At 37.6% G+C, this 27,673-nt stretch overlaps 1 protein-coding gene across 3 annotated transcripts in view; it reads left to right on the top strand.

Moving 5' to 3' along the window:
* The window catches only part of EIF2AK3 (eukaryotic translation initiation factor 2 alpha kinase 3), a 64,528-nt gene that overhangs the window by 26,109 nt on the left and 10,746 nt on the right, over positions 1–27,673 (top strand). For 2 of the 3 annotated variants that reach the window (XM_077843219.1, XM_077843220.1), the window contains 12 exons: positions 7,330–7,524; positions 8,527–8,657; positions 10,295–10,529; positions 11,787–11,949; positions 12,949–13,089; positions 13,933–14,055; positions 15,387–15,607; positions 15,965–16,077; positions 17,829–17,951; positions 20,487–20,636; positions 21,713–22,490; positions 26,728–26,895. In XM_077843219.1, coding sequence (XP_077699345.1) covers positions 7,330–7,524; positions 8,527–8,657; positions 10,295–10,529; positions 11,787–11,949; positions 12,949–13,089; positions 13,933–14,055; positions 15,387–15,607; positions 15,965–16,077; positions 17,829–17,951; positions 20,487–20,636; positions 21,713–22,490; positions 26,728–26,895 — 2,541 coding nt within the window. Of the gene's footprint in view, positions 1–7,329; positions 7,525–8,526; positions 8,658–10,294; positions 10,530–11,786; positions 11,950–12,948; positions 13,090–13,932; positions 14,056–15,386; positions 15,608–15,964; positions 16,078–17,828; positions 17,952–20,486; positions 20,637–21,712; positions 22,491–25,591; positions 25,842–26,727; positions 26,896–27,673 lie in introns of those variants that run through there. The other variant, XR_013349220.1, reaches the window with a different exon arrangement.

The raw sequence follows: 27,673 nt of genomic DNA, 5'->3' as shown, positions 1-27,673 counted from the left end.
AATTCTCATTTTCACATTCTAATTTCAAATAGCACCCCCTGATTACATGTGCCACTGGTATTCATTATACCATTTAAGTTTGGTTTAGAAATAGAAATTGAATTATTTTACCATACTGCTTTGTGATTGCATGGATAAAGATCTTGATTGGCTCTTGGTACTGAGTTTGCCGACCAATGTGACAACCTTTTATTTTTAAATTATGAACAGGAAAAAACAAATAGAGAAGGAAAAAAATGTAAAATAACAAGAATTTATATTTTTAAAAAATGAGAGAGGAAGCGAGTCACGCAATTAGTCTGAGAGGCAGAGCAGCGAATCAGAACAAACAGCTGCTCGCAGAGACGAATCAGTGGAATGTGAAAATGCATCACATCACCGTAACCTACATTTTTTTCTACCAAGAGATTTGCAGCTGACTCTCTGAGTGACTCATTCCTGTGCTGGGAGGGTGAGGTAATGCTCTGGTGAGGGCTGATGTCATCTCATATACTACCTGAACTGCATGCATATAGCATTTCTTGTGGCTCTCAAGGAAAAGCACCATCTGCTTTCACATATGCAGCCTGAAAGACTTCACAAAGATTGGTGCAAAGGTTAGCAGCCGTGTGGATGACTCATAAGCAGCCAATTAGCGAAGAGCAGCTATTTCAAAGTGAGCTGTTAAAATCATAATCCAAAAATACGACATGATGATTAAGTATTGAATCATAATGCTTTTTTGTTGTTTTGGAGTTTGCACTTTTCTCACTGAGTTGATGCTGTTGAAGATTTCACTTGTAAAATAAGTCAGTTATTCTCAATATGGTCCATCATCTCAAATCTTCTTGGTTGTTTAAACCACGTGTGTGTGTGTATATATATATATATATATATATATATATATATATATATATACACACACAATTTTTCTTTAGCATATGTGCTGCCGAAGCAAACACTAAACCTTGTTTTTAATTGTGGAAGAGTTTGTTTCCTTTTACATTTGAAGGCATATAGATCAATCTTAGAGCAGAGTTTAATTTTAGTCCATATTTAGTTTGACAGTTTTTTGTTTGTTTTTTAGTTTTGGGGGTTTTTGTGCAGCACTTAGGAGTCACTGTGTTTCTTAAGGATCTGTTATTGCTTTAGGAGAAAAGACATGGTTAGTGGAAAAGGAAAGTCAAAATACATATTTACTCTATAGACTCCTTAACCCCTCTTCCTCTGTTTTTCAGTGATGCACACCTGGTTTCCTTGTTTGTACTTAATTAACTACTAGTACTGTTGATATGAGCCAATGACTGAAATACCTATTTTTTCACTTTAGCATCATTGGAATTTTTTTTTTAGGTTTTATTTATTTATTCAGGAGAGACACAGAGAGAGGCAGAGACATAGGCAGAGGGAGAAGCAGGCTCCCTGCAGGGAGCCTGATGTGGGACCTGATCCTGATCCTGGAATTTCAGGATCACGCCCTGAGCTGAAGGCAGATGCTCAACTGCTGAGCCATCCAGGCGTCCCTTGTCATTGGAATTTATTATTCTAGTGAATAGAAGAAAGAATACCTAACATAATATCAGAGGTAGAGAATAGTGAATACTTGAGTTTCTAACTGATCTATAACTCAAAATGGGATGTCCTGTTGGCTACACATTGTTTACATAGGGTATGTATACTAATGACTAATGTATCTTTAATGAAAGATAAAAAGATTTAATTTTCAAAAAATAAGAAAGCAAAGAGTAAAATGATAATGGGAAACTCTAAGGTAATATGAGGTGGTATACATGCTGATGCCATTTGAGAGTTTATTAAAAATCAAATGTTTTTTCAATAAAGAGTGATAGTGATCTTGAAATACCCGGGATTATGATGAACCTTTGTTTTAATGGTATGGCCTTCTGAGTTTAATGGCCAAGCTTCTACAAGGCTCTTGAGTACCATTCTTTTCTTTTCAACCTCTTCTTTGGAAATAATTTCAAACTACGGAAAGTTGCACAAATAAAAATGTTACTGGGTCACCTGGATGGCTCAGCGGTTGAGCACCTGCCTTTGGTTCAGGGTGTGATCCGGAGTTCTGGAATCCGGTCTCACATCGGGCTCCCTGCAGTGAGGGAACCTGCTTCTACCTCTGCTTATATCTCTGCCTCTCTCTCTGTCTCTCATGAATAAATAAATAGAATCCTTAAAATTATACCAAAAAACCCCAAAAGGACCAATCTTTATGCACCCAGATTTACCTACCCCAAGCCTTGTTTGCTTTATCATTTGAGTTGTCTTTCTTACCTTTTATCTCCCCCTACCCCTCCTACACATTTCCTTATCTTTATTTTTTTTTAATGTTTTTTAAATTTTTATTTATTTATGATAGTCACAGAGAGAGAGAGAGGCAGAGACACAGGCAGAGGGAGAAGCAGGCTCCATGCACCGGGAGCCCGACGTGGGATTCGATCCCGGGTCTCCAGGATCGCGCCCTGGGCCAAAGGCAGGCGCCAAACCGCTGCGCCACCCAGGGATCCCCATTTCCTTATCTTTAAAACAATTGGAGATGAATCAGCTATCCATCCATCATGGCCCTTTACTCCTAAATACTTCAATATGTATTTTTTAAATTCGGATATGTACATTATTTTGTAAACAGAATGCTAGTGTACACTTAATAGACTACAATATAGCATAAATATAACTTTTATAGGCACAGAGAAACCAAAAATTTGTTTGACTCGTTTTATTGAGGTGGTCTGGAACCAAACCCACAATATCCACAAAGGGTGCCATGATATCTCTTATAGTGTCCTTTACCTCCAGTATACCCTGTGGTCTAGGGACAGGTAGTACATTTATTTTTCTCGTTAGATTCTTTTATCTAGATTTTTTTTTAAGATTTTATTTATTTATTCATCAGAGACACACAGAGAGAGGCAGAGACACAGGCAGAGGGAGAAGCAGGCTCCATGCAAGGAGCCCGACGCGGGACTTGATCCCGGGTCTCCAGGATCACGCCCCAGGCTGAAGGTGGCGCTAAACCGCTGAGCCATCTGGGCTGCCCTATCTAGATTTTCCACAGACTTTGTCTTTTATGATATTGACATTTTGAAGAATACAGTCTCTCTGCCGTTTTATTTAAAAAGTATAGAAATTTCTTCATTTTGAAGCCCCTGGGTAACTCAGTCCAACTCTTGATTTCAGCTTGCGTCATGATCTCAGAGTCCTTAGATCGAGCCCAGCAACAGGCTCAGTGCTGAGCATGGAGCCTGCTTAAGATTCTCTCTCTCCTTCTCCCTCTGCCCCTCCTTCCTCCCCTCCCTTACCACCCCCCCTTTGCCCGCTTGTGTCTTGCTCTCTCTCTCTCTCAAAAGGAAAAAAGAAATTTCATTATATGCTTGTCTAGTGTTTCCTGGTGATTAGATCTAGGTTGTGCATTCTTGGCTTAGAATCCTGCATGGGGGAAGTGCTGTCTCTCATGGTGTCACATCTGTCACTCATCGATGATGTTAATTTTGATCATCTGGTCAAGGTCTTATCTGAATTGTCCACTATATAATTACTGGGTTTTTTTGGTTTTGTTTCTGTTTTTAGTTTCTTTAACTAATAAGCAGCCCACAGGGAGACACTTTAAGATTGGGCAAATATCCTACTCCTCATCAAAATTTCCATCCCTAGTTTTAACACTATTGCTGATTTTTTCTTAATGCAGTCTTTACTATGATGGTAGCAAAATTTTTATTTTTCCAACTTCACCCCTCCCTTCATATTTACCAGTAGACATTTGGCATTTCATTTCAGGAAGAGCCCTCCCCTCTCCCCCATGTATTATTTATCTATTTGAACTCATGAATTCTTTTTTTTCTTCAGTACTTTATAACTCAGTACTTAATTATTTTGGTACTTAAGTTGTCCCAGATGTGGTCAGTGGTGTACTTCTTTTTTGTGCACATCCTTACTCTTTAAAATAATAAAATGTTCAAATCTCATCTTGTCCCTTCCCTGCCCCAGCCCTAGAATCAGACATTTCTCTGAGGAGCCTTGGTCCTTTGGTAGGCGGTGGAGTTGGATAACAAAACCTTGGCACCAGGTTTAGGTGCATTACTTTTACAACCACTGTATAAACGTTGTATAGGCAGAAATATAGAAACATTAGTGTATGTGATAAGTATTTCTTAGAGGTACAAACAAGTTTTGAGAATATAATGCTATCTCAGTTTATAGTTACAGCAAAAGGTAAAGTATAGTGTTAAGGAATGGGAAGATCTTAGTAATCTTACATTGCTATCATTTTATTGGATTTCAAAGCAAAAGCATAAGTGCTGCTAACTTGGAGGCCAGATGAGGTGTCTGTAGGCAGTGTTGGTATGGGAGGGTGTTCCAGGGAGAAGTGACATTGACAATGACATAACAGGACAATAACAATAACATTACATATATGTAAGTGGTGATGCCCAATTTCTGCCCATGTGGGGAAAAGTGGAAGACAAGGAAGAAAATGTTGTTTGAGGTCATGTGTAGAGGACTTTGAACATCAGATTTAGGATTAAGGGGTCTTTAATAAGACCTTTAATAAGGTCTCTAATAATAGAGAACTGTTGAAAATTTTTGAAGTATGTCATAACAAGCTTAACTCTTACTCAGAGATTAATCTGGAAGATATGTAGAGTTTAGTTTGAGGAAATTGCCAGGTAAGAATTGTAAAGAGGCTATTATAATAGTTTAGGCAGGAGATATAAGGATTTGAACTAGAAAACGAAAAAAGTGGATGAGAAGAGAATCCCAAAGTGTGGGGGCCAGCTAGAGGGAGGGAGGCTGTGTAAGCACTTTCAGTGACTGTAAGGACGGTTTCAGGTAAATATCCCTTTAAAGATAAGAGTCTACTTGAGGAACAGAGAAGTACATAGAGAAATATTGCTATAAAAAAGTTAAGATCAGGATCCCTGGGTGGCGCAGCGGTTTGGCGCCTGCCTTTGGCCCAGGGCGTGATCCCGGAGACCCGGGATCAAATCCCACATCGGGCTCCCGGTGCATGGAGCCTGCTTCTCCCTCTCTCTGCCTGTGTCTCTGCCTCTCTCTCTCTCTGTAACTATCATAAAAAAAAAAAAAAAAAAAGTTAAGATCAGGCAGCCCTGGTGGCTCAATGATTTAGCGCCGCCTTCAGCCCAGGGCTTGATCCTGGAGACCCGGGATCGAGTCCCACATCGGGCTCCCTGCATGGAGCCTGCTTCTCCCTCTGCCTGTGCTGCCTCTCTCTCTCTGTCTCTCATGAGTAAATAAATAAAATCTTTAAAAAAAAAAAAAAAGTTAAGATCAACATTTGTTTGGAGTTTTGTTTTTTGCTTATTTTTCAAAGATTTATTTATTTATTTGTTTATTTATTTATTTAGAGAGAGCGAGCTGGTGGGGAGAGGGGCAGAAGGAGAGAGAGAGAGAATCTCAAGTAGATTCCCTGCTGCACCCAGAGCGTAATGTGGGACTCAATCTCACAACCCTGAGATCACGACCTGAGCTGAAATCAAGAATCAGACATTTAAATGACTGAGCCACCCAGGTGCCCTTTGTTTTTGTTTATTAAACTCATAATAAATATATTATTTATATTCCCTTTTATATTCCCTTTTTCTAAAGTTTTGAGCCTGGTCAGGAAAGTATTTGTGCCTTAGCTGAAGTAACTCAAGTTGTATAGATTTTTTTTTTTTTTTTTAATGATACTGAAGTTTGTTGTTGTTTTTAAGATTTTATCTATTTATTTGAGAGAGAGAGCACAAGCAGAGAGGAGAGGAAGAAGCAGGTTCTATGCTGGGTAGGGAGCCCGATGGGGGGCTCGATCCCAGGGCCCTGAGATCATGACCTTACCCAAAGGCAGATACTTAACACCTGAGCTACCCAGGCACCTGAGTCAAGTTGTATATATATTTTTTTATTTTTTTATTTTTTTTTAGTTGTATATATTTTTAAATGCCAAAAGGCCAATATCACAGTCATGTACTATAAAACCCTTTCTCAAGAAACAAGATGTTCATGGCCAAAAACCCCTGAACTCTTTTCTTTTGCTTATACTATATAGAATCCACCATGATATCATGTTGGCTTTGCCTTCCAATTATATCCCAAATCTGACCACCTACAACACTTCCAGTGCCTTCAACCTAATCGAATCCATCATCGCCTTTTGCTCTCCATGCCTCCACTCTTGCCTCTATAGCCTGATTGTGTTTTTTGTGCTTCCTCCAACATTTCACTCCTGCATCTTATGGCCTTTGCCAAGGCTCTTGGTTAACTCCCCCAGATATAAGCATGGTTAACTCCCCCAGATTCAAGTTTTGTGCAAATGTTACTTTCTCAGTGGGGCCTACCCTGAGCCTCCCTATTGATACTCCCCCTCCATATGTACGTTTTCTTGTCCTACTTTATCTTGTTCTGTTTTTTCCTGTGGTATGTATAACCTCACATACTCTGTGATTATTCATTATGTTTGTGTCTCAACACCAGAGTTTGAACTCCACAGGGCAGTTATTTTGGTTTGGTTTGTTTTGGATTTTTGTTTGTTTGGTTGGTTTTATTTTGTTTTGTTTTTGCTGAGTGGTCTCTCCCAAGCAGTATACTTATGCCTGGCACATAGTAGGCCCTCAATACACATTGGTAAAAGAAGGAAGGACAACTAAGAGCCTAAAATCAGGGAGCTTTGTTATCAGGCTTGCAGCTTATAGCAGATTTGAGAAAGTAAATAAAGGTTGGGACATTGCTTTAATCAACCTGTATTCCATGGATCTGAGCCTGTGACAGTAATTGCCCTGGATAAAATAAGTCTGGAAGATACTGCATATACTATCCCTTTACTAGACCTTTACTAGAAAGTCATATTGTACATTATCATTTTTTTAATAGAACACGGGGAGATGGGGAGGGGAAGAGCAGAGAGAAAGAGAGAGAGAGAATCTTAAGCAGAATCCACACCCAGAGCAGAGTCTGGATCTCAAGACCCTGAAATCATGATCTGAGCTGAAATCATCAATAAGATGCTTAACCAACTGAACCACTCAGGTGCCCCTGTACATTAGCATATTAATTGCTATAAGAACTCCTGTAACCTCTTCTTGAACTCACTTGATCACAAAACTTTCTTTTGGTAGCTCACTTATCATTATGGCACATCCATAACAGAGTTTGAGAAAAGCCATACTAGAATATTATGCGTCGGCCCCAGGAGAGACTGGCAGTTCTTTCAAATTGCTTTTTGGTTAATGAACTGTACCACTTCACATGCTGCTCAGAAGGAGGCTAGAAAACATCAGGCTCAAGACTCCAGCTCTTAGTTACTAAAGTTATTATCCCTTTAAAAGTTAGCTTTTGTTTTAGGTATTTGGGAATAAAATGATCATTCCTTCCCTGGATGGAGACCTCTTCCAGTGGGACCGGGACCGTGAGAGCATGGAAACAGTTCCTTTTACAGTTGAATCACTTCTTGAATCTTCTTATAAATTTGGAGATGATGTTGTTTTGGTTGGCGGAAAGTCTCTCACTACATATGGACTCAGTGCATATAGTGGCAAGGTGAGTGAAAATGTTGAATTGTCTGGAGGAGAAATCAGAGTAAATAGGGATAGAAGAATTAATTTATTAATAATTTACTAATATTTGGAGGAGTCCTCATCTGTCCAAATGGCAACAAAAATGTATGACCTTTAGGAATATTGTGAAGATTTCAAAATAACATATGTAAAATGCAACTGATACACACTAGACTTTATCTTTTTTTAATCCCTTAAGCTTGATATGTGAATATTTTATATATAGACGTAAGACTAAAATGAGGAAGAATAGAAAAATGACCTTTAGACCTTTGAATTTTTCAAACACTAACGATTCCTTATCTAAGTGTTAGGCTCATAGCCCCGTCTCATTCTTGCTGATATGTTTCTGCCTTCCCCACTCCCTGCATCTGCACTGTACTGGGGAGGCCTTGTGATCCTCAGTTGCCTTCAGTATTCTCGTCTGTAAAACAGTGGGATTGAACCCAATCATCTGGTTCTTTGATTTGTTGTGCTGCTACAAAATTCTGATATTCTAGCAGGTATGTTTCTTTCTGTGAGGATTTTAGTTCAATCATGCTAAGAGTCCTTTTTCTTTCTAATGAAAATTTGACGGAGGCACTTTTACATATTATAGCTATTAGTAAAGGTTTAAGTCTAAAAACTTAATACTCCATTCAAATAGGAACTCTGAGGCTAATTTTTAAAAATTCACCTGGAATTTTATTAATGATATTATTGCTAGGAGATCACAACTAGTTATCTGTTTCTTTTTGTAAATTCCATGGAAACCCTCCAAATAAAATTATCTAAATCCTTAAAAACCATTCCCTGAAATAAATATGTATTGTTTCTTTTATGGTTCTAAGTAACTTATTTTAGGATTTGGTAGTCTAACTGATACTTCTTAATACTTGGGTATTTCTTACAGATCTCCTCATTTTTTAATAAATCACATAGATTCTTTTAATGTCTCTGATCTCCTGTAACTTGTATTCTTTGCAAAACTTGTATCTCTTTTCAGGTGAGGTACATCTGTTCAGCTTTGGGTTGTCGCCAGTGGGATAACGATGACATAGAACAAGAAGACATCCTGCTTCTGCAACGCTCCCAGAAAACCGTTAGAGCTGTAGGACCTCGCAGTGGCAATGAGAAGTATGTATTCAGAGAAATGTTGCTGTTGAAAAGACAAGTTCAGCAAAACCCAGATTTTTCAGATTTTTCTTTATGGAGATTTCCTGAACTATTTTCTTGTCCTAAAATCATACAACTCTTTGAAGAGAAATGTAGGCCCCAAAATAAAAATAGTCTCCTGATTATTAACATATTCTGGGTTGAAACTCCCACCATGTTCTCTGGAGGTGATTAGCAGGAGGAGGTCCATACAATGAACCTCACTGATCACAGTTCTTGGAATTCAGAACACTTTTAGGACAAAGTTAATGTGCTTTATTTCAGCTAGGGCCTCTGACTCTGGTTCTCTCCAGTAAGTAGTTTCTTAGTATCTTTGACAACCCCAATTTAAAAATACATTTTAGTTTATTTTCTTAAAGTGTTAAAGTGTAATTTATTTGGTCAAACATCTGTTTGTTTCCCTTTTCAAATAATGAATTCTTTATGTAATTTCTATATTTAAATATGTGGTTAACAAGTAAGATAATGGCTGGTCCTAAATGACATGCTTGATTTTTTTTAAAGCTTTTTTAAATTTTAACTTGTCTCTGTAGTAAAAATCATTTGAGATCTCATCTTTCTCTTTTGAAAGTGAACCAGACTTTCCGATTTTGTCTAATCTGATGCAATATAATTCAGTTTCCTTTCCTGTTTTCTCAAACTCAGTTAAGAAAGTATTTCTATGTTCACTGGACTGTGAATAGGGCTTTGCATCTGCTGGCAACCTGACCTTCTTATCCTGATGGGATTTTATTTCCTTAAGTATTTGAGTGCTTGCTGGGTGTCCAGCCACCAATAGGAACAGATAACCATCTTAATTTACCAACTTAAGTTACCAAAATAGGAAGAGTCTCGGATCTAAGAGTTACCAGAATAAGAAGAGTCATGTTCCTTAAGTATATTTTGCAATAGATTTCAGACTTATCAAGCCATTTTATATCTAAGTGACAGGTCGTTATATTATTAATAGTTAAGTGATTTTTCTGTATATTAATTATAAGGGAAACATTATTACTGTCACTCTACGGATGAAGACAGTGAAACTCAGGAAAGGTTCAATGACTTGCCAGATCTCAGGAGATCTCAGATTGGAGCTGAGGTGGTATGACCTTCAGGCTTGGTACACTGGGTCTCATTGCCTTTTGGGGCTATGTTTTCATATAAATATAAAATCAATGCATTCATTTACTGTGTACATTGGTTTATCAGGATATATTAATTTTTCTGCACTATTTTTTTAAATTAATTTTTCTGCACTTGAATGAAATGTGCCCAGACTGTAATAAAGAAAGCAGACTGCTGCTACCCTCATTTTAAGGTAACTTTGATGTGTCTAGAGAAAATTGCTCTGATTTGGACATAGGAACATTTGTTAATTTTTGAGAGAAAATCTGTCCCATAGCCATTGTCCGTTTACAACGCAGAACCATTGTTTCTAAAGGATCAGGACAAAGTGATGCCCTCTTGTGGCATAAGTCAGCAGAGCACTCCCAGAAAATTCTGTTGTTTTTTCTCCTGACAAAATTTTAGTGTTTGCTTCTCGAATCTAGGATGATTCTTTATTATTTGGTCCCTTTACTTAAGTGTATATTTCTAAAACAAACCTTTATAAATTTAAGGTGGAATTTCAGTGTTGGCCACTTTGAACTTCGGTATATTCCAGACATGGAAACTAGAGCTGGATTTATTGAAAGCACCTTAAAGCCCAGTGGGAACAAAGAAGGGTCTAAAATTATTTCAGATGTGGAAGAACAGGAAGCTGCCATGTTGGACACAGTGATAAAGGTCTCAGTTGCTGACTGGAAGGTTATGGCGTTCAGTAAGAAAGGAGGACAGCTGGAATGGGAATACCAGGTACCTGAAAACATCTTTTCCTTTCTCTGTTTGACCAAATGTATCAGGTAGAGGGAAATAACTGTCACTTGGGATCCTCAGCCTGTTCTATATGCTTTAAGAAATTTGTAGTTCCACATCTTGTTAGAGTGGCTCTTCTGAAAAAGACGACAGAAAACAAGTGCTGGTGAGATTGTTTTCTATCTTTGTGCCCTGCTGGTGGGGTTGTAAATTGGTGCAGCCACTATGGAAAACAGTATGGAGGTGCTTCAAAAAATTAATAATAGAACTACCATATGATCCAGCAGTCCCACTTCTGGGAAGATAGTCATAGGAAGTGAACTCAGTATCTCGAAGAGATATCTACACTGCCGTGTTCAGTGCATCATTATTCACAGTAGCCAGGATGTAGGAGGAATCTAAGTGTCCTTCAGTAAGTGAATGGTTAAAGAAAATGGAATGTGTATATGTACATGGTGGAATATTATCTAGCCTTAAAGAGGGAAATGCTGTCACTTGCAAAAACGTGTATGAAACTGGAGGACATCTAAGTGAAATAAGCCAGGCACAGAGAGAGAAATAGTGCATGATCTTACGTACGTGTGGAATTTTAAAAAGTTGGAATCCTAGAACAGAGGGGAATGGTAATTGCCAGGGGCCGGGGGATAGGAGACATGTTGGTCAAAGGGTACAAGATTTCAGTAACGCAGGATGAATAAGTTCTGGAGATGTACAATGCGGTGACTAAGGTTAATAATACTATATTGTGTACTTAATATTTGTTGGGAGTAGATCTCAATGCAGGGCTTGAACTCATGACCCCTGTGAGATCAAGACCTGAACTGAGATCAAAAGTCGAATGCTTAACTGATTGAGCTACCCAGGCACCCCAAGGGTAAATCTTTAAAAAAATTTTTTTTTTTGTCTGTTGGGCACAATTGATGAATAAAAACTATATACATGTGAAGTGTACAGCATGATGATTTAATATGCATATACACTGTGATATGAGAGAGGTAGATCTTGAATGTTCTTGCCACACACAAAAAATAACTGCGAGGTGATGGATATGTTAATTAGCTTGATTGTGCTAATCATTTCATAATGTGTACATATGTCAAAACATGGCATTTTGTAAACATATTCATTTTTATTTGTCAATCATACCTCTTAAAGCTGGAGAAATTGTAAAATGTGATTTTTAAATGTCATGTTAGGAGTTGAATTACATAAATACTGCTTGAAATAATGTGAAATTTCTTTTACATTTTTGTTTAGTTTTGTACTCCCATTGCATCTGCTTGGTTGGTTAAAGATGGAAAAGTCATTCCCATCAGTCTTTTTGATGATACAAGTTACGCATCTAACGATGAAGTTTTAGAAGATGAAGAAGACATTGTAGAAGCTGCTCGAGGAGCCACAGAAAGCAGTGTTTACCTGGGTGAGTAGATGTGTCTCATCTAGTGATAAGACATATTAATATTTAAGGTTTATTCCCACGTTGTTCCTGCCTACTTCACATGTGCCTGTAGTAGTTTTAATTCCTAAATACATTCTCTGGCTTAGGTTGCCCTTAAGATTTATAGTTTGGTTTCCATCCCTGCCGTTTTTTTTCCATTTATCCAATTCTGAAACTTCCAAATACTGTGGCATATTCTTTTCTTCTGAGACCTATATTAGAAAGGTTAGGAATATGGCAACATACAGCATGCTGTATCCTGTTACTCCTATATCCTCAGAGGCTGAAATTTTCTACATTTATATCTGCATCTATGTCAATTTGGCCCCCTCTCCCAAAGATTAGGTTTATTTCTATTTGTCTTTAAAACTTATCTGAGAAATAATAACAGAATTCTGATGTGCTTCTGGGTGGTTGAAGGCCTCTGCAAAATAAAATTTGCAAATCTTTGAGTCTAACTATTTGTACTAGTGTTGGTGGTCAAGTACTTATAAAATTTTTTAAGCTCAATGAATGTGCTGTCTGCTCCTCAAACTCAATGGAAGGCAAGACTTTGAAAGAATAACATGTTACACATGTACCATGATAGTATTTAACTGGTATGTTAGCAGTGTCTGAAATTACAGATGTTTTGGTTTCCTTAAAAAGAAAGTTACTTCATCTGAGCTATGAGTTTTATTATAAGTATATAGTGATTTCTTTTCTTTGAACTTTCCTACTGGAAATGTTTCGGTAATTGCTGGAAATTATTATTCAGTGAGAAACATTGTAATTTGTGTGTAACTTTCCTCTTCTGTTTTTATTAAATAGCCTTTGGGTCACATTGGAGTACTTCAGGCTTGATTCTTCTTTGAAAAGAGTTATGTACCACAGGAAGAAATAACAGATTAATCTAATTTTACTAAATCAAAATGAATAATTTTGAAAAAAATCATTGGTGCTTGATTCCAAATATAATTGACAGTGTTCTCGTTGATTCAGGAATGTACAGAGGTCAGCTGTATCTCCAGTCATCAGTCAGAATTTCAGAAAAGTTTCCTACAAGTCCCAAGGCTTTGGAATCTGTCAATAATGAATATGCAATTATGCCTTTGCCAACCATCAAGTGGAAACCCTTAATTCGTAAGTGAATTATGAACTTTTGTAATATTATTGAAGTGTTCAGAGGCCTTATCATCTTCTTTGTCCTAGTATAGATAGAACAGAGATTACAACTGTTATGTCCTCTTTATTTTCTGACAAACTGGTATTTCAGAAGTCAGTGAATTTTAATTATCCTTTACAACATGATTTCATTGAAACAGAAGCTGCTTCTAAAGAAATCAGTCTTAAAAAATATTTCTAGACAACATAGAAACTTCCTAAACCATTCACTGACCATGACTAAGTATCATTTAGGTCTTAACATATTAAGAATATTTATGAAATAGGCACCTGGGTGGTTCAATCAGTTAAGCATCTGACTTTTGATTTCAGCTCGGGTCATGATCTCAGGGTTGTGGGATCAAGCCCCCCCATCCGACTCTGCACTGACGGTGGAGCCTGCTTGATATTCTCTCTCTCTCTCTCTCCCCTCTCCCACACACACACCCCTCACTCATGCTTTTTCTCTCTCAGTCTCTAATAAAAAATGTAAAAAGAAAGACTTTTTGTGAAACATTATCTGGTCATGTCATGTTCTTTGAACACTTAAATGAATTGAATCCAAATACTAGGCCATCTAATTCCTTCAGTTATCTTTCCATAGCTTGTATGTTTTATATTGCATATATCACATCCTATTTTAGTTACTTGTTTTAAGTGACTTATCTTCTCTACAAGACTATGCTTGTTAAAGAACCGTGAGCCATTTGTTTGACAACATATTTGAGCAGAACTGTAGTTAAATATCTGTTTTTTGAATGAATGTGATACGTGCATTTTCACTGACGTCTTAACAATTAAGATTTTACCATTTTCTTTTAGATTCTCCTTCCAGAACTCCTGTCTTGGTAGGGTCTGACGAATTTGACAAATGTCTTAGTAATGATAAGTTCTCTCACGAAGAGTACAGTAATGGTGCACTTTCAATCTTGCAATACCCATATGGTAAGTGTGATGAAGCTTGTGTTGAAAATATCAAGTTTTATTTTTTGTTTTAGTTTATTTATTAGTTTGAAATTAATTAGTAGGATTCAAATGAAAGGTAGTTAATTGGAAGGTAGAAAATATAAAATACCTTCAGAGGAATAGTAGGAATGGTGGCCAAGGGTGCAGGTTCCAGAGTTAGATTGCCAGTGTTCAAAACCCAGTTTTGCCACATACTAGGTTAGGCACACCTAAGTTACCTGCATCTTGGTTCCTTCATCTGTAAAGCAAGGATAGTAATTATAATATTTATTTATTGGGTTGTTATGAGGTCTAAATGAGATAATGCACATATAGTCTTAACTAACGCTGTGTCTCACAAATTCTAAGTGTTCAGTAAGCATTAATTCTTATGATTAGCTTTCATGTAGGTTATTAACCTATTTAATATAATCTATATAATATCAGCATGTATAATGAAGAAAATATGTGTTTCCCATACTGCTATATGAAAATGCTATAAAATGAGGGGATTTTAACTTTGTCCTCTGATAAGGGAAATTAGTGCAAAAGTCAAGAGTAGGTAAAATTTGACATAAAATACATTCCTGGGTATTTGAAGTTAGTTAGGGTGTATTCGGATATGAAAATATTTTCAACAGTTAGATATTAAACAAAATTGTTAAATCTGCATTAGACAAAACAAACGCCTCATCAATCACCTAGATGCTAGAACTGGGAAGTTATTGTAAAATTTAAACTGACAAACACAGAAGGTTCTAACCTAGAGGTAGCAGTCTTTATCTGATGCCAATTAAAATACAGGTTAAGAGAGAATTATCTGTCCACGTGGTACAAAATAGAAGACAAACAGGCAGTATGCTTTCTAGGATAGCCTCATTTTGACAGCTTGAAATGAACCAAGGAGACCGTTAGAGATGTTTTCTTCTGAGTTTACAAAGAATGATTTACAATAAAATGTGTATTTAATTGATGCCAAATGAGACTAAAGTTTAAAGTCTTTGCAGGAAGATAGAATACTGCTGATTCTTCCTTATATTTAAATAATTGGATTATCAAGAAGGTAATGAATAGGATGGCCCTTACGGGGTTTTTTTCTAGTTTTATTATTTGTACAAAGAAAATCTGTGATGCTTATGGAACAAAGGAAAATATGTTAGTGTAGAAAAAAAGAAAAAAGGGTAATGAGTCTATCGAAAAGTGTTAAAGACGAGATGAAATTTTAATAAAATGAATTAGTAATAGAAGTGATAGGAAAATAATTTTTAACAAAGGTGGATCTGTATTGCTTTATCTTTTTTTTAAAAGACTTTTAATGTTTGTTTTTGAAGATAATGGTTATTATCTACCATACTACAAGAGGGAGAGAAGCAAACGGAGCACACATATCACAGTCCGATTTCTTGATAACCCAAATTACAACAAGAACATTCGCAAAAAGGATCCTGTTCTCCTCTTACACTGGTGGAAAGAAATAGTTGGAACTATTCTGTTTTGTATCATAGCAACAACTTTTATTGTCCGTAGACTTTTCCATCCTCATCCTCACAGAGTAAGACATTTTTTAGAATCTAATATATTTCAGAGTGTCGGGAGAATAGTGTGTGTGCGGGGTGCGGGGAATGGAGGGGCAAGAAGCCATTTACTTAAGTTTCACCATGAAATCGTTGTTGCCCATCCTTTCATTTCTCCTAACTTAATATTCCTTCACTCCTCAGCCTGCTACAATCTGGCTTTCACCCCTCCCATTTCACTTCGCATTATCAAGGGAAATGCTGTCTTCTGTGTTCTTATAATACTTTTATTTTTGTCCATATTATTTATTTTTTTAAATGTTATTTTATAGCTTAAGATTGTTAGCTAATTTCAAGTCAGCTTTGAAACTGATTTTTTTCCCCCACCTTATCAGCAAAGGAAGGAATCTGAAACTCAGTGTCAAACTGAAAGTAAATATGATTCTGTAAGTGGAGAAGCTAAGGACAGCAGCTGGAATGACATAAAAAATTCTGGATATGTATCACGGTAAGAGTTTTGTCATACATAAAGTACATTTGTGCTGCAGCTTCTGGTGGCAACTGTTTGAATCAAGGAAGAAATGACCTCTAAACTAAGGTCTTGTTTAACTTTTTTTTTAATGTGTGAATATCCAGGTAAATATGACATAAACTTAACCCTCAAGTGACTTGAATTTATTCAAAATGATATGTACCCCAAGAAGGATAAAAATAGAGTGTTATAGAAGTTCAGAATTAAGTTCATATTGAGATGACTTCATTATTTATTTCGTCTATATCTAGAATGAGAAGTAGAAAAATGGAGGGAAATACACCAATAGGTCATTTTAAAACTAGAAGAGGGAGGTGAGTCACCTAAAAAGTAGGCAATTCAGATAATTTGAAGGTAACGTAAAAGTAGGGAATCAGCAGCTATCAAGTATAGGGGTTTTTATGCTTTTTGATATAGGATGGTGCTGTGGTTCATTTTTCATATTACATGGTTTATTCCTACATTTCCCCTTTGTTTTGATATCATACTTAGCACTTGGTGATATAGGGACAAGGAACTCTTATACATAACCTTACTGCATAACATCTAGGGTATGACAGAACCAAATGAAAATTATAGCTAAAATGTGTGACACTTGGATTATGTGTGGACCTAATTTATCTAAGCTGCCTTCATACTGTATTATCACAAGTTGAAAATTGACTGTAATCAGTTTGTTTTAGCTACAAGTTTTCCAAAGCAGAATTTACCTAGGTGACTAGAAATGGCAGAAGTTTTAATACCCTTCTGATAAGGATGCTGACTAATATGTCAGTGGCCGGCAACACCAGCAGGCAGAGAGGGAAGAGAACTAGGGATGTGACAGCTCTCACGAGGTAATCCACTACTGAAGCCATTCATTGTTCACTCAACATTTACTCTGAAAAACTGAGTGCAGGGCGGTATTTTCAGCTTTGTGACAAATAAAATGACTGGGCCTATCCTGGAGGGACTGAGAGAAGACAATACTGGGCAAAACAAACATCTAAGAAAAAAAGCCATGAACTCTAAGTGACTCAGTCTGGTTGCGATGATTCCAGAAGGCATTATAAATGAGGTTGCATTTTCATTGAACTGTAAATTATGAATAAGGAAGAGTTAGGTAAAGACAAGAGGAGTAGGGTAGAGTGAGTAAACATACATCTATAAGGCCGTTGAGAAGAGAACCAGAATATGTGTTGTGTACTCTGAAATTGAATTAGATTTAATTTTATTCAATATGAAGAGTACAACTGATTGTTTTTCAAAGACAGGAAGCTCTATAATAATAATAGCTAATGTTTACTGAAGGCCTGCTATATTGTAGGCATTATGAAGAACCTGCGCTCTGGGTTCAAGTCCTAACTTCATCATTTGTCACTTAGGATCTTAGGCAAGATGATACTTATATTTTATAGAATCTATAATCATACATAAGATATCTCTTTTTTCAGAAGATACATTTGTTTTCTTTAGGACAGTAATTCAGTTGCCCCTGTAGGAATAGGATGTGAGTTTCATGAGCTTTATAGTTGGGGAGATGTGAATTTGTACCAAAGTGCCTTGACTAGCTATTTTTAGGGGTATAGATTATTGTTCTTCATTCTCTGTGAAGGTAATTGGCCCATGGAAGATTGGGATCAATTGCCTCTCCTCCTAACTCCATCCTTTAATCAGCTGAGCCAACTACTAAATTAATATGAGTGTGCAAATCATAAATTATTAAATTTTCCCTTTTTTTTTTTAAGCTATCTGACAGATTTTGAACCAGTTCAGTGTATGGGTCGTGGCGGGTTTGGAGTAGTCTTCGAAGCCAAAAACAAAGTAGATGACTGCAATTATGCTATCAAGAGAATCCGCCTCCCCAACAGGTAAGGGAAGGCATTGTTAGTGGGCTTGGACCTAGCACCATCTTGCTCATCCCATAGGCAGTATGTCCTTCTTGCTATACTCCAAAAACAGTTTCCGACCTCCTGAATCTTAGCCTCTAAGTGCCACCAGGTAACCAGCTGTCCTAAAAGGGGTGATCTCTTTAGATTGCTTTGCCTCAACTTAAAAAAAATCTGCCCTTGTTTTTGATTCTTAATCAGGACTTTTCCACAGTGAATTATGATGACTATCATATTTACTACATAGCACCATTTAAAAATAATCTGTTTATTGTGGAAAAGGGAAAAGTATTAAAACAAAAATTATCTGTGTCTTCTCTTCCCGATAATCCTCACTGTTACCATGTTAGGGTTTTCCCCTTGATAATTTTTTATCTGATCATAAATTCATCTAGTTAGTAGCATACTTACCATTACAGTACAGTTGTATCTGTTGCTTCCTTTATTGTATCCTTGGCATTTTCCATGTTTTTAAGAATATTTTATTAAAATGCTAAAATAAACTTAAAATATTTTATGGCTGGATAACACTCCAATTGATACATGTGAAATATTTTAACTATTTCTTATTGTTAAACATTTGGGTTTCAAATTTGTTGCAGTTAAAAACAACTTTGTAGTGTCCAAATTAAAAAAAAAAAAAAAGGTTTTGTTTATTCACTTGACAGAGAGAGAGAGCACAATCAGGGGAAGGAGGAGGAGAGGGCAAGGGAGAAGCAGAAGCAGGTTCCCCTCGAGCAGGCAGCCTGATATGGGACTCAATCCCAGGATCCTGGGATCATGACCTGAGACAAAGGCAGATGCTTAACCCACTGAGCCACTCAGAAGTCCCATGTCCATCTTTTATATAAATTTTTGACCACATCTGTTTCCATAGGATAGAGCTAGAAGTAGCATTTCTGACTCAGAACAGTGTTATGCTTAAGATGATGGGCTTTGAATAATGCCTTCTTTTCCATCTATTTTGGGAAGCTCCTGTTGATTCTTGATTAAATGTGCACTAATTGCTGTATTGTCCTTGTAATTAGTAGTTAAACATTTTGTCCAACAGTTAGGGACACAGGACTAGGAGGGATTTGTGTACTATGGAACTAATTATTTTCCTTGGTATATAATTTTTGAGTAGTTTAAATATTCATATGTGCAAGCACCACATAGGATATGAAATTAAGCAAAGCTTCTACCCCCAAGAACCAAAAACTCTGAGGCTTTTGCATATATACTCAAATAACTACAATGCGAGGAAGGTTGTGACCTGGTGACAGATTAGTAAATAGCTTCTCATGAAAAAAGTACAGATGTAACTGAAATCAAGGAAGACAAACTTTATGGAGGTGGTGACATTTGTTCTGGGTATTCAAAAGTAGCCTGTTGCTTAGTAGACAGATGTGTAAGGAAGGGATGGCTGACTATGTGAAATGGCCTAAGAAAGGCTCTAGGCAAAACACTTGGAGGTGGTGTAGAGCACTATATGTGTTCTGACATGGGTGAAATAAAGGATAGGGATGGGGGAGTAATGGAGGAGAAGAGTTGCAGAGCCTTAAATGCCAAGCAAGGGAGTTCAGATTTTATTTTGTAGACAGGTCTTTGAGAAGAGCAATGATGTGATCAAAATGAGGGTAGCTCTGGAGGTGGTGTGTATGGATGGCTGACATGAGCAAAGGGTCAGAGACAAGAATGTTAGATTTTTTTTTTTCCAGAAGTTTAGTCCCAAGATACAGAACATTTGTGAGGAGAAGTGGGGATGGGTGAGAAAGGAATGAGTATAATGAATTGAAAAGGAGCAGCTGATAGGACTTGGATACTGAATGTGGGCACCCAGAAGTTAAAGAATTCAAAAATCCAAGAATTCTTAGATTGAGAGAGTGGGGGCATTGACCAACAGCCAAGCGCTGAGGGCAAAGTGGAAGTAGCTGACCATCTCCTGGAGAGGGAGGAGGATGTAACTTGTATTTATGATGTTGCTTCAGTGATAGTGGGAGGCCTAGAAATGTAAGATTAGTTCTACCAGAAAAGCTATCAAAGCAGAAAATCAAATCCAAATGCTTTTCTAATTAAACTGCATTGCCTGTGATATTCGGTATTTGAGACTTGTTTTAAAAAAACAAACATTCTAATATAGGTTTTTTGGATTGCAATATGTGCCAATTATGTTTATACCAGTATGGTCATTCCCCGTCCTCCTAAGCTGCCATCCTGAGCTCTTTTCCGAATACTTCATTTATACTATTCATTGTCCTATAGATTTAACAGACATTAAGCAATAATCTTTAATGGTCTATAGTCATTCATTTTTAGTCACCCAAGAAAGCTTTATTTGAATGAGGCAATGTGTTCATAGCACTTCTTTCTAGAAGGAAAAGAAAATCCTAAAATACATGTGTATCTTTTAAACTACAAAACCTACTATGTGGCTTTTAGATTCAAGAGAGAGTTTTATTTTCTTACTTCTCACTGTTAGATATGATGACTTTTTTCAGGTAAGAGCAACCTTCAGTGTTGTCTTCTTTCTTTCAGAGAGTTGGCTCGGGAAAAGGTAATGCGAGAAGTTAAAGCCCTAGCCAAGCTTGACCATCCAGGGATTGTTAGATATTTCAATGCTTGGTTGGAAGCACCACCAGAGAAGTGGCAAGAAAAAATGGATGAAATTTGGTTAAAAGATGAAAGGTAACTTGACTAGTCATAGACTTAAAAACTAGTACTTTCAAAAAAAATAATAAAAAAAATAAAAAAATAAAAAAAAAAAACTAGTACTTTCTCTTAGGCTAGTTTTTTTGCTTCTGTTAATAAAATACATTTCCGTAGCTAGAGAGGAGTTTTGTTTGTTTTAGGAAAAAATGCTATTCTCTGTCATCATCTTTTAAAATGTTCTCTAGTCACTAATTAAATATTGAAAAGTTTATTTTTTAAGAACATGAATTTTAAAAATAATTTTTAGATAGGGCTCTATGAATTATATAAGTCACTAAGGGATTTACAGTACAGTGGCTTTTCTCATTAAGAGATATTGTCTACTTTTGTCACCATTTTTATTTTAGATTTTTAGTTTCTCAGTAGTTAAAAATTTACAACTCCTTTGAAACTATTAAACTAGTTTAAAGCTATTGGCAGTTAAAAATACTTAAACTTAGGCAACATGAAGATAATTCCCATGTTACATATGCTCTGCAATAGGAAGGAAGGCTCTTTTAAAAATGACTAAATGAAAACAAAGAGAAAGCAAGCTATGTATAGACTGTTTACCAAATAGTTGGCAGTAAAATTCCTGCCTAAAAGTACCAAATATAGCCCTACATCCACATGAAGTAACTTGTTAAGGCAACATTTATAGATGCAGTCAGTAGCCAAACCACGGAAGGACCAAGTGAGGTAGCCCCATGGTCAAGGCACTGTGAGCTGCTGCCCTAATTCAGACTAGGGCTTCAGAATTGTGGCCACTGAAGAATCCTGACCTTGGTGGTCCCTCAGTGCTTTGTGTTTTGCACAAAGGCCCTGGCTGCTCTGGCATGACAATCCCAGGTAACTGTTTCAGCTATAAAATTAAGCTTTCCAATTTAAATTTTTTGAAAGAAATGAATGGGACATGATGTTCTTTGTCTCATATAGCAAGTTTTTATTTAATCTGTGTGTTTGTCATTTGATAACTGGCTTTCTTATAGATAAAGCTTTTAGAATAAAGATTGTAGTTCAGATCAGTTAATCACAAATTCCCTCTCTTGCCTTTGTATCTGTCACACTTGTAGCACAGACTGGCCACTCAGCTCTCCTAGTCCAATGGACGCACCATCAGTTAAAATACGCAGAATGGATCCTTTCTCTACAAAGGAACATATTGAAATCATAGCTCCTTCTTCACAAAGGAGGTCTTTTTCAGTAGGGATTTCCTGTGGCCAGACAAGTTCCTCTGAAAGCCAGTTCTCTCCACTGGAATTTTCTGGAACAGACCATGGAGATACCAGTGAGTCAGTGGATGCAGCATGCAACCTCCAGGACAGCTGTGTCACGGACTGTGATATAGAAGATGGTACTCTGGACGGCAATGTCGAAGGGCACTCCTCTGAACTTTGTCCTGCTGGAGCTTCTCCTTATGAAAGATCAAGGGAGAGAACATCCTCTTCCATAGTGTTTGAAGATTCCGGCTGTGATAACGCATCCAGCAAAGAAGAGCTCAAAACTAAGCGACTGAATATTGGCAACCATTGTGCTAATAAACAAACTGCTTTCAAGCATTCCAGTAGCAAATCTTCTTCTGAACCTACTTTCTCTGTTTCTCCTCCAAGACCGACCACTTTAAGTTTAGATCTCAGCAAAAACACTGCAGAAAAACTCCAGCCCAGTTCCCCGAAGGTATATCTTTACATCCAGATGCAGCTCTGCAGAAAAGAAAACCTCAAAGACTGGATGAACAGCCGGTGTACCATAGAGGAGCGAGAGAGGAGCGTGTGTCTGCACATCTTCCTACAGATCGCAGAGGCAGTAGAGTTTTTGCACAGCAAAGGGCTCATGCACAGGGATCTCAAGGTCTGTATTCATGGAACATCAGCCCTGGGTTTCAGTCTGATTTTGTGTGATTGAGAACAGTACTTTCAGGATTTGTCAGTTTTTAACTGAAATGCCCTTAAGAGCAAAGGACATGAAAGGTATCAGATAGGGGAGGAGAGGCCCGGAGAAGTAGCCTGAGGAACCTGCCGGAGAAAGAAGTCTTGTATTTTGAAAACTTCAGGGAAGGTCGCCTGGGTGGCTTCATGGTTGAGTGTCTGCCTTTGGCTCAGGGCGTGATCCGGGGGTCCCAGGATTGAGTCCCGCATTGGGCTCCCTGTAGGGAGCTTCTCCTTCTGCCTGTGTCTCTGCCTCACTCTCTCTGTGTCTCTCATGAATAAATAAATAAAATCTTTTTTTTAAAAAAAAGAAAAAGAAAGAAAAAATTTCAGGGAGAGCATGTGTTCTTTTTCTTTTCCACTATGTGTTTAGGTTCGTTTTACTATAAAGAGAATTCTCAGTCCTCCTACTGAGAAAGACAAATCTACCATGAACAGATCTATCCTGTTTTTCCTATGGCTTTGGGTAACTCTGATGTAAGTTCCTGAAACCCCCAAGGTAGCATGGTGAAAAGGGACCCAAGTGGAAAGAGAGACATAGTTTCCTTCATTAGCCAGCTCCGAGTTGGGGCACGTCTCCGGGTTTTTTGCCCCTATTCCTAAACCATTTAGGCTTTGGGGAAGGACAGAGAGAAACCAGATGGAGAAAGAAAGCAAATAGCCAGGTTATTGTTTCCAGTTCTAAAGCCTTTGATTCTGTTTTCATTAAGTATGATATTAAATATTGTACCGATGTGATATGCTAAATTATATAAGATTCTTACATGAAATACTCAACATTTCCTAGATATGTGTTTCTGAAATAACTATATGAAACTCTTACTTGGCTAATTTCTGCTGTATTTCATATGCTCAGAGTGATCATCAGTAAATGTGTCGTGAATATATAAGTACTTTTCTGATGGAAGTAGCTTCAATTATTGAAGTATTTTCAGTTTTGTGTCATGTAACCATAAACTTTTGTTTCAGGCACCAAAGTAGCTACTTGGACAAGTTATTTTCTACTCCTATTGGCAGTATGTGTTTTAATCCTTGAATATATCTTAAGAGTTTAGAATAAAGGGAGACAAGAATTAGAATTAGTTCCTATTTTCCCAAGTAATTGTTATTGAATTATATATTATCACTGTGCTTCAGTGATTTCGAAACAGACTGACAGGAATTATTCTGCACTGAATGAATAGTTCAGAGATTATTTCTTTTGGTTGGAAAGGAGAAGACAACCAACTTCCAGGAAGCCAGATACCCCTAACTAGAGAGAGTGTTGGCTATTTGAATATAGTAAACATTTATCATTTGGTGAGAAACAATTAAGTGGTATACACATTCCTTTTGTACTTACTACTTACTATACACACAAGATGCTATGTTGAAGAGCAATGTAAAAAAAAAAGAAAGGCAATGTAATTATATTGTCACTAATAATGAGTACTCTTCTGCTGATTTTATAATGTTAATGAGATATTAGTGAAGATTTGTTAAATGCTACAGTGTTGTCTAAAGATTTCTTTCCATGCTTGTCTGTGCACCAAAAAATTCCAGGAAGAAAATTCATTTCCCCTTAGTTTTTCTAGAAATCAAAAAGTTTATTCCTTTGTAAAGGTACATTGTTTTTAAGGAATTCTAGGGTGCCAAAAAAATTACCTCCAGAATTTCTATTCCCAGTTTATTTATTTATTTTTAAGGATTTTACTTTTTTATTCATGAGAGACACAGAGAGAGAGAGAGATACGCAAAGACATAGGCAGAGGGAGAAGCAGGCTCCACGCAGGGAACCCGACGTGGGACTCGATCCCGGGACTCCAGGATCACCCCCAGGGGCCGAAGGCAGGCTCTAAACTGCTGAGCCACCCAGGGATCCCTCTATTCCCAGTTTAAATAGCTCTACATTCTGTTCATTCTGACCCATGTCTTTGAGTTCCATGTTTAACCTTCGGACCATCCCCACTTTTGTTTTTGTCATTGGCACTCTCCAGCACCCTGATTCTCCAGACTTATTTCCAGTCTCTTCTCTTCACTCTAGCTAGGCTTCATGCTGGGCTTTTCCCAGCTCCGTAAATACATCTTGGCCTCATAGAGCCTGGTATTTCTCATTTAAATTCTCATCACAACTCTATCATTTATCCTTTGGTTTCCTGTTTTGTTCAGCTGTTACATCCTTAGCACAGTGCCTGACACATTCTATATTCTCTTATCATTTTATTCTGAATAGTCTTTTTGTCTGCAGCCAAAAGGAAGTTTATTGGCCCATGTAGTTGAACTGTCCAAGATTCAGGTAAAGCTTTATCTAGGATCAAGTGATGCAGCCAGAACCTGCCCCTGTCCCATCGCCATTTCTTTTTCCATTTTCAGGCATGCTCTCCCTTCACTGTCCCAGGATAGCAGCCAACAATTCTCAGGACTACATGTTATATAAATCTTTAGAGGTGGTTGGATAGGGTGTGAGAGAAAAGTATCTCTTTTCCCCAGTATTGATCAGAAGTCCTTAGTTTCCTTCTAATTGATAAGCCCAAGACACATATCCATCCCTAAGTCAGTTTTCTGGCCAGGAGATGGAATCCTGCTGATTGATTTATATAACCCCTGGGTGTAACCTCAGAATAGCTTCCACCTGAACCATGGGGTTGCTGCACATTTGGGAAAAAGGGAGTTCCCAAAATCAAGTCATGGTATTTCTGGTGGAAGCATAGGGGGATAGATACCGGGAAACCCCTCTTCCCCAAAAAAGTCTATTATAGTGTTTAGTAAATAACAACTGACACTAGAAGGTAGGAGAGAGGAGGAGGAAACATGATATGTAAGGCATCACAGTCTGCATTGTCTCTCACATAAGGTCATTTGTGGGAGAGCAGGAGGTTATTACTATAGACTTTGGTTATATGCAATAATTTAATTGTTTCAAAGTCAACACTGTAGAATCATATTTTGAAGTTCAGGAATAAAATGTTAATTGTCCTGCAGTATTTGAAGCCCAGTGCAATTCAGTTTCATGAACTAAATGGCTTCCTTTTTCCTTGTTTTCAGGGCTCTGAATTTTGATTATGTTAGCCGGAATTAGAGAAGGTGCTGAAGGAAGTTTGAGGAGCCTATGAGACATCTGGTTGGATATGTCCTATAAACAGTTACATATCAGAGTTTAGAACTCAAGACCGGTCTGGGAGTAAATGGGAGCATATGGGTATTAGAAGAGGTAGCACCTATTAGAAGAGGGTGCTAGTGAAGAGCTCTTATTCTCCTCTGTAGCCTACTTCCCCCACTCAGACACAAATGAAAGGTCAGTCTGTTTCATTCATTCATCAAATAGAAGTGATTAGCTACCATAGGGTAAGGACTGTACCGAATGCTGGTCATGTGGCAGTAAACCAGAAGTCTTTTTCTTATGGAGCCATACTGCTTGGATTTGAATCTCTGCTCCACCACTTGCTAGGAGGAAAACCTTGGGCACTTAACTTCTCGGCATGAGTTTTCATATCCTAAAATGAGGGTCTAAGAGGACTAATAGGGTTGTTAAAGTATTACATGAATTAATAGTAGTAAACTGCTTAGAACAGCTCCCGGTGCATTACCAGTGCTATATATGCATTTGCTGGTATTACTACTATTATTATCATGGCTTAAGTCATAAACATAAAAAGCTAGCCAAAGGAGATTATATAGAATACTGAGATTGAGGACTGGGCCCTAGAGAATGTGAACCTCTAAGAATTTAAATAGATGTTCAATAAATACTACTTTTGCTACCCTTCCCTTTTCCTTACTCAGAGGTACTTGCTTAGCATCGAAAGGATTGCTTTTATTTTCATATTACTCTGTTTAATGCTTGAGAGTACCTAGTTTCTTGTATTTATCTTCTATAGTCATTTAAATTACTCTCTTCACAGGCACCTGGGTAGTTCAGTCAGTTAAGTGTCTGGTCTGTGTTAGGCTCAGGTCATGATTCCAGGGTCCTGGGATCAAGTCCTATGTTGGGCTCCCTGCTCCACAGGGAGTCCGCTTCTCTCTCCCTCTGCCTCCTCCCCTCTGCTCATGCTCATGCTCATGCTCTGTCTCTCTCTCAAATAAATAAAGTCATAAATAAATAGATAAATAAATAAATCTCTCTTCACTTTCTCTACTTCTCCATACACACTTAATCATACTTTTTGTCTGCTTTTTTCCAGCCTTCCAATATATTCTTTACAGTGGATGATGTGGTCAAGGTTGGAGACTTTGGATTAGTGACTGCAATGGACCAGGATGAAGAAGAGCAGACGGTTCTGACCCCAATGCCAGCGTATGCCAGACATACAGGACAAGTGGGGACCAAACTGTATATGAGCCCAGAACAGGCAAGTTTTTCCTTTTCCTTCTGAATTAAAAATGGGGGAAAAAAATGAATTAAAAATGGATTTTAGTTAGCATGGCTGCAAGCTAGTTGTGCCCCATGAATCTCTATCCACATTCTTTTTAAAATACCCAATAAAATAAAATCTGAAAATTATGAAAACTGGTAGTAGTGTTCACAGGCAGCAGAGGTAAGGTTCAATTTCTACAACCTGAGTTGGGGCTGGCTTAAGAAAAACACTAGGCATAAAACATGTGCTCACCCCTGAATCAGAACCTGATATGGGATACCTGGATGGCTCAGCAGTTAAGCTCTGCTTTCATCTTGGAGTGATCCTGGAATTCAGGGATCAAGTCCCATATCAGGCTCCCAGAGGGGAGCCTGCCTCTCCCTCTCCCTCTGCCTATGTCTCTGCCTCTCTCTCTCTCTCTCTCTCTCTCTTTCTCTGTCTCTGTCTCTAATGAATAAATAAATAAAATCTTAAAAAAAAAAAAAAAGAACCTGATAGTAACCAGAAATTTAGAAAAAGACTTTGAATGCCTCTCTCCCAAATGTCACTCCAGTTCTTCTTGTGTAAGCTGTGTAGAAACTTGTTTCAGAACCAGCTAGAGCCAGAGGTACTGTCCTGAGCTGCTCGTTCTGGTAATTCACAAGCAACTTCTAGAATGTACCATGGCAGAAAATAGAGATAGATGGGCTGGGATTTATTGCCTTGTGGAATCCTTAGTCACCAAAGGAAAAGCACTGTGAACAGGACACAGCCTGGAAGAGTGGTGGGAACA

The sequence above is a fragment of the Canis aureus genome, chromosome 12 (genome assembly GCF_053574225.1).
Source record: "Canis aureus isolate CA01 chromosome 12, VMU_Caureus_v.1.0, whole genome shotgun sequence".
Classification (NCBI taxonomy): Eukaryota; Metazoa; Chordata; class Mammalia; order Carnivora; family Canidae; genus Canis; species Canis aureus.
This window is presented reverse-complemented; position numbering and strand designations above follow the sequence as displayed.